This window comes from Passer domesticus, chromosome 10, assembly GCF_036417665.1.
Source record: "Passer domesticus isolate bPasDom1 chromosome 10, bPasDom1.hap1, whole genome shotgun sequence".
Lineage (NCBI taxonomy): Eukaryota > Metazoa > Chordata > Aves > Passeriformes > Passeridae > Passer > Passer domesticus.
Genome location: NC_087483.1, coordinates 6,803,901 through 6,814,578, shown reverse-complemented (window position 1 = coordinate 6,814,578; position 10,678 = coordinate 6,803,901). Strand labels below are relative to the sequence as shown.

The 10,678-nt window shown below is 48.9% G+C and overlaps 1 protein-coding gene and 1 long non-coding RNA gene across 2 annotated transcripts; both read right to left on the bottom strand.

Moving 5' to 3' along the window:
• Positions 1-2,595: 2,595 nt before the first annotated feature.
• Positions 2,596-3,957, bottom strand: LOC135309438 (uncharacterized). Its single transcript, XR_010369712.1, has 4 exons — positions 3,790-3,957; positions 3,504-3,659; positions 2,844-2,896; positions 2,596-2,656 (listed from the first exon to the last, which is right to left on the bottom strand). It is a non-coding gene; the product is annotated as an uncharacterized LOC135309438 (long non-coding RNA).
• Positions 3,958-4,899: 942 nt separating this feature from the next.
• LOC135309356 (uncharacterized) lies at positions 4,900-10,637 on the bottom strand. Its single transcript, XM_064435507.1, has 3 exons — positions 6,262-10,637; positions 5,928-6,076; positions 4,900-5,041 (listed from the first exon to the last, which is right to left on the bottom strand). The coding sequence occupies exons 1-3, from the start codon at positions 6,589-6,591 to the stop codon at positions 4,900-4,902; spliced, it is 621 nt and encodes a 206-aa protein (XP_064291577.1). The 5' UTR covers positions 6,592-10,637.
• Between the last annotated feature and the right edge of the window lie 41 nt (positions 10,638-10,678).

Sequence of the window (10,678 nt, the reverse complement as noted above, 5' to 3'; positions counted from 1 at the left end):
GATGCAGCAAAGTGAAGAAGCCAAACCGTTTATTAATGAAAGCTAAAAACAAGGGGTGATATGGGAGGGGAAGAGGGAATGGGCAGTGTCTGAGGGCTGGAGGGAGGGAGGTATCTACAGGCAGGGAAAGGCCAGAAGCCATGTGAGCTTCCCACAGGCTCAGCTGTACCAATCATCAGCTGTGCCTGGAGCTCCAGTGGCAATGGGAGATGGTGTCCTGTTCAGTGTCTCCTGGTGCTGTTCTTGGGACGCTGGTTCACCGCATCCTGAAGATGGACCTAATTCTTCAGCTCTTCTGGCAAACCGGGCATGAATATTCAGGTTTCAGTGGGACAGACTAGTGTCTTTCCTTGGGACTGAAATGGCTGGAACAAAGAAGAGAGCCACAGTCAGCACCCACATCTGCATGAATGCTAGGAGACCCTCCTGCCAAGGTGTGCTGCTTTGTGCACCCCAGACGTGATGTTTTGGGAGAAGCTGCTGGCAGCTTCCTCCGTGTCTGCTAGGAAACCAATCAATGGCTGCCGTTGGGAATTGATAATCTGGAAAGCTGTAGACAAAAGCCTCTGTGAAAAACACATTTTAAAAACAAAAGAAACTCGGGGAACTTTCTCTTTTCCCTTCTGGCCGACAAGGAGGTAACACTGCTGGCCCAGCCAAGGCCTGGCTGAGGTCCGTGAAGAAGAAGTCAAGTCCTAGACGGCAAAGATGAGGAGATGCCTTTAGTTTTAAGCCAAAATTCTCTTGTAATTCTCTTGTATATGGAGAATGATACTTTTTTCCCTATAACGCATGAAGGTATGGGGAGATGAAAGTGTTCAAATGGTAGGTATTGAGCAAAGACCTCCATGCTAAAGCCAGCAGATGTTAAAGTAGCTGTGATTCTTGGAGAAGTTTCAACAGAGACGGAGAGAAGAGTGATGAAGATCCTGTGTCCCCAGGAACAGAAGATCTCTCTTGCTAGAGATGAAGATGATTTTAGAGAACAAGAACTTTGCTTTTGAACAGCTCATCCTTAAAACAGTACCCCATAAGCTGACATGCCACATAAACCCAGCTGTGGGAAAAGCTTGTGGAAAATGGGAGTGATTTCAGCATTGCACATTTCTCTGGGTGGCTGCTATTCATGGAAATTGAGAGCCACGAGAGAACTGTTTTCTTACGGAAAAGTCTCCATAACATTAATAAGAGGGACTTCTCTCCTTAAGCAAAGAGACAAAAGACTATTGCAGAGGTAGTAAACTGACTCAAAATTTTGGTTTGGTCCCTTTACATTGTCAGTGGGAAAGAAAAGGTTGTAGGGGGAGGAGAAGTGTTGCGAAGGTTTTGTTCTGACTCTTATTACTCTTTCTTTTAGTTACTCTTAATAAATTGTTCTTCATACCCTTTTAAAGGCTCGAGGCTGCTTTGGCTTTCTCTTAATCCTATCTCAAAGGGGAAATGAGTAAATACATTCTGGTGAGCGAACTGCTGATTAACCAGCACTGAACCCACCACAGCAATTGGCACATTGGCCAGGAAATCCTAAATTGGCAAAGCAAAACCACTACATCAAGGGTGTCCCACTCAGCTCTTCTATCGGCCAGAAGAGAGGAGGGGCCCACAGGACCAGCCACAAGATGCTGGCCACGAATCCCCCCAGCAGTGTCCCTGCAATTGCTCTGTGTGCTCTGGCCACACCATCCCTCATGCACACAGGGAGCGAAGCCCACCGCAGCCGGGACAGGGATGGCAGCTCCCTGCCCGGGCATTGCAGCTCTCCCTGGCAGCCCGGCTGCCAGCCCAATGCCCTCACTCACCCTGACTGTGGAACTGGAGCTCTTCCCTCTTCCTCGACAGGTAGCGCGCGGCCATCCCTGTGAAGGCAGAGCCTGTGACGGCGGCAGCGGCACAGCTCCCTGCAAGCGGCGCTGCCAGCGCTGCGGCCACACGCCCTGCTGGCCCGGCAGGGCTCAGCCCGGGCCCTTGCCGCACGCTGCCACCCAAGGGCACGGCTGCCAGAGGGCGGCAGCAGCGCCCGGGCCCGGCGGGGCTCCACGGCGCCGGGCCCGGATGGCGCTGCCGGGGCAGCGGGCAGGGCTGGGGCCGAGCTGCGGCAGGCCGGGGAGGGAGCCCGGCCTCGTGGCTCACCCATGATCCTGAAGGCCGCCTCTCGCAGGGACTCCTGTAGGCTCTCCAGGTAGCGCTGGGCCCGGCGCAGCTGCTCGGCCGCTCGGCTCGTGTCCTCTGCCAGCTGCAGAGAGCGGCAGCAGGGAAGGCTTGGCGCGGGCTCAGCCCCTGTGGCGGGCGCTCCCTGCGCCCAGCCCCGGCCTCCCCTGCCCGCACAGCCCTGAGGCGCGGCCAGCAGCCGCTGGCGCCGGGCTCCGCAGGGGGCAGAGGGCCGGCTGGTGCCCAGGGAGCCGCGGGGCCGCCCCGCAGCCCCGCCGCGCCGGGGCTCCATGGGCACCCGGCTCGGGCCCACAGCAGCCTGGAGAAGAGCCCGCGCGGCCTCTGGCTGCAGCAGCGGGCAGGGGCACAGCTGCCAGCCCCGCACACTGAGCCCCGCGCTCAGGGGCCTTCTCCAGGCTGAGCCTGGGGCTTCCAGGCGCTCCTTACCAGGCACTCATCAATTTTCAATGGCCGCTCTGTCTTCAGAACCCTCTTGTAATGGACAATCCTATAAGTTAAGGCCATTGAAAGTGTTACTGTTAAATGTGAAGTTTCAATATGTTAAGTGTGTTAATTATGTTGTTGTTAAGATGTAAAACCTCTAATGTTACTGTTGATTTGAAGTTGTAATAAGCAGAGTTGTTGTTACAAGGTTGAACCTGTTAGTCCCTGCAGTTCACACCCACCCTTGTTACCTCCGTCAAGTGCTTCCTCCACTGCTCTCTAAAATGGCGCCGAGGAAACCTCCCTGGGAAATATGCAAATCAAGAGGAAGTCAAGGGAATCTAACTAAAGACCCTGAGACCAACAAACTAAACCAAAATTTAAGAAACTAAGTGAATGGTTCTGCTGGCAAAAGGTACTCCTATTCAATTAGTGAGGTTTTAGAACTCACTGTAATTTCAACAGAACAGAGTTGAAGTGAGGACCCTAGACTTCGAGCCAGACAGTTGACTTCCTAGGCACGCTCGTGAGGACGGAAGCCCCAGTTCTGCTGTGCAGCAAAACTGCGTCACCTCCTCCTCTGCGTCGCTACTGGGAGCAGTGGCGGTGTGCGCGACCCCTCGGGCCCCCACCCAGAGCTCAACCTTTAATAAAGGCATTAAAAGGAGAAAGATCTCCTGCCCAATTTATATCATTCTGGAGATCCGTCTTCTCCAATAAGCCAGCCACACAATACAGCGTTTTCATAGAGGCCTGGAGAGCAGCAGAGAGCCAGAGATGGCCCCACAGCCCAGGGCACCGGACTCACATCCCTGTGCCAGGGCCTGGAGGAGGCTGCAGCCCACCAGGCACTGGGCAGGAGGCAGCCGATCCCCCTCCCAGAGATCCACCAGCATCACACAAAACCTTACCTCTGCCACGTCCCAGTTCTCATCATGACAGTGCAAGAAGAGTGGGAGCAGACTCCAGCTCACAATTCTCTTCAGGGGCTTTTTACCCTCTTCCACTACCAATTCCATCACCTTGCAGAAGAGGGAAATGGAGAGCAGCTGCAGATGGCTGTTGTCCTGGAGGAAAGAAGGAGAAAAAGGCCTAAGCATCACATATCCAGTACTCCTGAGCAAAGGCCTGAATATCCAGAGAGCACAAATTTCTGGTCAGCGGCCAGTGCCCATGGCTGGGGGCACAGAGCCTTACACGGTCAAAGAGTGGCAGGAGTGCCTCAGCTAGCTTTGGGGCAGAAGTGCTGGATATCATGAGATGTTTTTTATGGAGCATCTTCTTCAACAGAGAGAGGGACGTGCTGACCACCTGTCCATCTGCATCACCCAGCAGCTCCAGAAGGCTTCGAGACACGCTGCATATAGGTCTGGCCTGTGTGGAACACAAGGCTGAGCTGGGAGGCCATGGACGGCTGCAGCGCCAACAGCGCCCGGGCACTGCGACCCCACCCTGCTGCTGCAGGGCCCACAGGCCAAAGGCCTGCCCCAAAGCACTGGGGCAGGTGAGGCAGGAGAGCTGGGAGCAGCTGCCTCAGCTGCCTCAGCCCTGCCAGCCCATGGGGCTGCTTTCCCCAGCGCAGCTTCAGCCGCTGCCCCCTTCTCACCATCAAGGGATCCTTGCTGAGCACCACGAGGCCTCTGAGCGCCAGGCGACGCTGCTCCCTGCATTTGCTGTGCAGGCAACTTGACATGATCTTCAGGACAGTGTGAGCACATTTATTCCAGTCCAGGCACTCGAGGACCTGAAAGGCACAGGGCAGTGATGGGGGACCCGGCCAGCAGCAGTCCAGAACCTCACAGGGCTGGGCCCAGGCAGCAGCACAGGGCACGGGCACCGTCCCAGGCAGCTGCGGCTACCAGAGGACAGAGAGCTGGGAGGCAGCTCCGCGAGGCAGTGCTGGCCACCAGGCTCACTTCCACAAGGAATGCCAGGAAGGGCAGATCCCACCTTGGCTTTTCACAGCTGAGCACAAGGAGAAGGCAGTATGCGACATGGGAAAACATGGAGGTCAAGACATGGCACATACCCCTGGAAGGGAGAAAAGGGCGCCAAGACCGTTAGGTGGGGGGACCAAACCTCTGCCAGGATGGACTCACAGAGGTCTGGTCTTTCCCCAGCCTCCCTGGAGGGGATGTGAGCATTGTGGGAGGTGGCTCCTTCTGGGCACCCTCCTCTCCCAGCCTTTTCCAGGCTCTTTGGCCGTCCCTCGGTGACAAGACCCTCTGGCCCCTGACCACAGGGACTGTGTGGGGCACCCGGGCACAGGGCACAAATGCTGAGGGCAGACTGGAGGAGAAGGGGGTCTCACCTGGCCAGCAGACCCACGGCATAGTGCTGGGTGTGAGCACACAGCAGCGTGTCCCAGCCACGCTTGCACTCCACAGCCATCACCTCCTTGTCACACTGCAGTCGGTAGAGCTGAGCCTTCATGGTCTGCACTGCAAACCTGTGTGCAGAGCAAAGCCCAGGTCACACTGGGAGCACTGGCACTGGCCACAAGGGCATGGGAAGGACAGGAGGACTGGGACCTGCTGGGGTTGATGGTAAGGCGATGTTCTTCGCGACATGCTTTCCAGAAGTGCCCACCTTCTGCTGGTGGCATCCTCTTTGTTGTGATGACAATATGGAAGAGCAGAGCCACAAACAGGCGGGAAGAATGAGGGAGTATGCCCTCGCGCCACTCAGGCACCTGGACAATCACCCAGATCACCAGAGTTGCCTGCAAAAGAAGCAGCCCAAAACGGCGCTCAGTGCCGAGGTGTCCTTGGGGCAGGGCCCAAGGGCAGATGCAGGGGGAGCAGTGGGCCTGGTGGCCCCTGAGCCTGGCCCTAGCCCAGGTTTCAGCCCAGTGACTGAGGCAGGGAGAGGATGGAGAGCTGCTGGAGAGGCAGCCGGGGGCTGAGAAGAGACCAGTTCCAGCAACTCACAGCCAAGGCAAAAACGTCTTGATTGTCCCCATCGGAGGTGCACATTTTGCTCAGAGGCCAATCCTCCATTACACGGACCAGTGTTGGCAGCACTTTCTCCATTGTTAGTCTTGACGAAGCAATGGCTCTCCACATGATTGCAGCAGCTCTGTGGGATGAAGGCTCTGTGTCAGGGGTGTCTCAGTCACAGTACCATGCCCTGTGCAGCTGTGGGGGCACAGGTGACAGAGTCCCGGTGCCCTGAGGGGCAGGGAGGGAGCATTGGCAGCAGGCTGGGCAAAGAGAGGGGCCCGAGGGTCCTGGAGCTCTCTGCCTGTCTGGCAGAGCCCATTGGACAGGCTGTGATCGGCCACGGGCCCTAAAGGCAAGTGAGCCCTGAGCTCTCAAGGCAGGTGGGCCCCGTACCCGTCACACGTTGGGGCACAGCGCAGGAGGGTCAGCACCACGTCAGGAGGGTGTTCTTCAGCCAGCCTCACAATGTCAATTTGCAGCCTGGCATCCACAGTGTCATGGGACAGCAGCCTCTGGTGGATGTTCCTTACAATGGCTGGCACCTGGAGGAGATATGGGGGAGACTTGGAGCGCTGTCCAGTGGGTGCAATTTCCCCAGCTTCCCCCAAGAAGTGCTTCCCTTCCTGCCACACTGTGCTGGCCTCAAAGGCTGAGGGGCCCCAGTGACAATGGCTTGAGGGGACACACACTCCTGGGAGGCCTCCAGGCCTGACCCCGGGCTGCTTACCTGCTGCTGAGAAGGAACAGCACTCTCCTCAAAAAATTCCATAGTGGCAGCATGAATAACTGTGGGAATGGGCATGGTGCAAGTATTTGTGGTGGCTTCAGTCCCTCTGGATTTGGCATTTGTGATGGCCACAACCTGTGCCAGTGCCTCGTCTCCGTTTTCTCCGTCCTCATAAATTGTTGTGTCCAAGTCTTGTGAGAGCTCAGCTGAATCCAGGCTGACATCAGGCTCTGCCTGGAGCTCGGTCAGCCCCGAGTCAGGCTCGGCGGGGCCCTCAGCTGCACTGCTCCCGGTCTCTCTGCGCTGAATGCGCAGAAACTTCTGGAACATCTGCCGGAGAACAACGGACAGGGATGCTCCATGGTCCCGGGGTAACTTTATTGGATGGTAAACTTCCCCTTCTTCTGCCTCCCGGGACCCCGATCCGGGGGAAAAAGGAGCTTATATTTGGGGGCAGGTCTCAGGGGAGGGTGCAATCTTTAACAAATCAGGAGAATTGGGAGTAAAAAACAAGGCGGGAACCACAATGTATGAACCAATAAAAAATCCCAGGGGAGGAGAACAGTTTCAGTGTACTGATAGAGTTTGGAGAAATAGAAACTAGCAAGCAACAACAAGAAAAGTGACAAAAATTCTGGGAAAAGGCGGGAACGAAATGGGAACAGTATAAAGAAACAATCAACTTACAAATCAAGAAAAAACACACTACAACATATCCAGATTTTCTATTACAAAAAGAAGGGCATTGAAGTTTAACTAAAATAACAAAGGGTATTAGTGTAATAAATCATAAAATTTTACAGATACAAAATAAAACAAATTTAAAAATTTAAAAATTTTAAAAAACCCTCAATTTTTAATATGTCTAATTTAGCTTATACTTGTCTTGTTTTTTACTGATTATATTTTCTTTCTATAATTTTATTAATTTCCTCAATTAACTGCGAAATAGTATCTTGACTTTGAATAATTAATTTATAAACATTGGCCTTAAAAGATAGATAAAAATTATTCTTAAATTGTCAAGCGAGAACTTAAAAGTAACAAGCTCAAAAAGGATTTAACATTTCATAAAAGAGCTTAACATTACATCATAGGATATTTCATATAAAGGGTGTTCCAAAGAAGGATGTTTCATAGTCTCCAGGAGTTAAAGGTATAAAACAAACAAATTTATTTCATGTTAATCAAATATAAATTTTCTTTTAATTTTAACTCAAACTTATGATTTAAAACTCGGAGGTATAGTATTAAACTGATTAAAAACCAACTGGCTCCTGGTTACTATTCTTTTGACAATTTAACTTTTCTTTTATTAATACAACTACAAATGATTTCATAATACAAAGCAAAGCAAGGAGATGTTCTTCACATCAATTTGGCTGATCTTCCTTGGCTGATTTTCTGGACAATTATTAAAAACTTCAGTTATCTTGTTCTTCTCTTGGAAAACTCAAGTTTGAAGGGGTTTTTTTCTCTTCAAGGAAATTCAGTTCAGTAAATGGTCATGATCGAATGTAGCATAGTCGACTTTGGTGTAGTTACAATATTCTTTCTGTAATATACAACTCAACAACGGGGTTAATTTTCAAAATTACTTCAAATATAACAAAGAGTGATTTTAAAAAACAATACAAAGACATACATTTGAAATAAAAAGGGCAAATTAATCAATAATTAAAATCAAAGCTAATAAAGCATTTGGTATTTTTGGTTTTGGGGTTAAAAAACACATAGTTCTTCAAAATTGAAAACCTGAATAAGAATTAATCTTTTTATACATTTAATTGAATTAATAATCTTTACTTTTGTAAAAACACACTGTTTAAAAATTTCAAAAAGGTATTTTGCATTCTCAAATCAAATCAACAACTCTTCAAATTAACAAATCAAATATTATCATTAAAAATTAGTTGTTACAAAACTTATATTTAATTTAAATTAAAAACCTTAAGTTCACCCTTTAATATCATCACTGTGATTATGGCCTTTTGCAGGCCCCTTTCCAAATATGCAATATCCAGAGTTTAAAGGATAATTCTATAATTTTTTTTTTTAAACTTAATTTGTGCTTTTGCCAATTTATAGTAATATATTATTAAAAGGAACATTGGTTAAGGTTTGACTAGGAAACTGGACAGGGAAACTCCAGCAGCACTTCTTACAGTTAAAAATTAAAACATTTTAATTAATAAAAACATATAAAAATTGTTAAAAAACAACAAAACATGTTCCAAATTGTTCCTTTAGTTCTCTCTTTTTATTTCTTGCAATTGCTAAAATTCACAAATTGGTAGTTTAAAAAATTTCTACAAGGGTTTTTTAAAACATCTAAATTATCTGAAAAGCCTTTTATAAAAATCAAATGCTAATTAAATCTGAATTTTACAGGGAATGTTGCAAAACAATTGCTGACTGCTGCGAGTAATTAAAGGCTAGGTGAGGGAATGGATCCAGGCCTCGCCGCCCTGCGGGGGAGAAAACAAGAGGGCAATTACCAGATTGGGTTTCCAATTCTCCCTCTTCCCCGCAGGGCCCCTCACCCCTCCCAAATTCCCAACGAAATGACAGCATTCGGGGCATTTGGAATTTAGAATCCCTCAGCTCCCCTCCCAAATTGCCATCAAATTCCCATGGATTTCTCAGCCTTGTGTGCTGTTGCTAGTATGAATCCAGAAATGGTATCAACAGAAACATGGACATATTTAAAAGCCCAAAAGCTCAAAATGTGTGTTAAATCTGTTTGCCAGATGTCATTAGGTTTCAACACCTGTGGCTTTGTACCTAACATTTGTGGCAAAGAACGAGTCTGCTGACACTGTGAGCAAGTATTCACGACATCCCGTGCTTGTGGCAAAGTCAGATTGAATTGTTTTCCCAGTGCTCAGGCATTTTGATGGCAGAAATCATGAGAAAGTTTGGCCTGCCCTAACTTTTCTGGAATAGTGACTGTCATGGCGAGGGCATCTGCCTTCACAATGCCTTCCACTACGGGTCCAGGCAGAGTGGTGTGTGACCCAAAGTGCAGAATGTGGTATTCGTGAGACTGTGAAGTGAACATTTGTACAGAGTGGTTAATAACAGAAGAAGAACTTTGTTAGAGACTTCCTTCAGGAATGAGCGCTCAATTCTCTCAATGATTCCTGTATCATAAAGAGAATCATGAACAATGTTAATAGGTTCCTGTGAAAAAAGGCAAAATGCTTCTACCGCAGCTGCCAGTTTCACTAGCTGGGTAGGTCCAGGTGGAGAGGTTATCGAATGTTCCCACTGTCCCTTATCATTTCTCCACAGGGTCACAGCTTTGTGTGCCTTTCCCGATCCATCAGTGAAAACAGTTTTTGCACCAGGGATTGGAGTTTTCTTTTCAAGTCATCCTTGTTGAAAGGGGAGTCCCTTGAAGGATTGTAGCAGGGCATGACGAGGCATTGTGTGAAAAAATTGTGCATTATAGTCCTCAAGAGCAATTTGAAATGACAGTGAATCCCTGAACAGATGCTCTAATTCTGTTGCAGGAATAAGAAGATGTTTTACTGCTGGATCATATCCTGCCAGGCTCTGGCACTGGAGTCGTCCCATCGACAGCATCTGAATAAGCATCTCAAGTGGAACGGTTAGAGTTTTTGAAAAGATGTGTGGCAGAAAAACCCACTCCTATTAAGCAGAGAGGATGTTCCTGCACATCACACTGACCAATAAGAGGGTTGGAAAGATTGCAGAATCACAAGCAGTCACAAAGGAAAATCTGAATTTTGACGTGTGGCAAAGAAGTTACTGATGTTATCACTTACAATCTGTAAAGCCATTTGGGAAGTTTTTGTCAAGTGCCATGGGGAAGGGAGATCTGGGTCTCATTTTACAGCTGAAATAAGGGGGATAATTTCTTCATGGTGATTCCCTCTAAAGCTTGGATCCAATTAAGAGTGCCTAACAACTTTCCAAAGCATTCAGTGTGTGTATATGGGTTTTATGGTCACTGGCTGTGGGGTGACCGTTGTCTCCAATAATTGGAAACCCAGGTATTTCCAGGGAGGTTCAGTTTGGATTTTTTCTGTGGCTATGCAGAAGCCTGTGCTGTCAAGCATTACCTTTAAAGCAGCAAGACAGTCACCCAGTAATGGAGAACTGCCGGAAGGATTTAAAATTTTCTCCATGTAGTGATACATCAAAAGAGATGGTTATTTGTGCCGTTCTGGTTGTATCCCTGAATGAATGACAAAGTGACCGATAACAGGATTGTTCTTCATGGGCTGGGGCAGCACAACCCAGCGATATCGTTTCATGGGGGGCTCAAGAGTGACAGAAGGTAAAGAAAAAGGACCATTTAGGTGCATCAGGACACAAAGGAATTATAAAAATGCAGACTTTAAAGTCAATTATCAGTAATTCCAGGAGCAGGGCAACATTTGCTGATGGG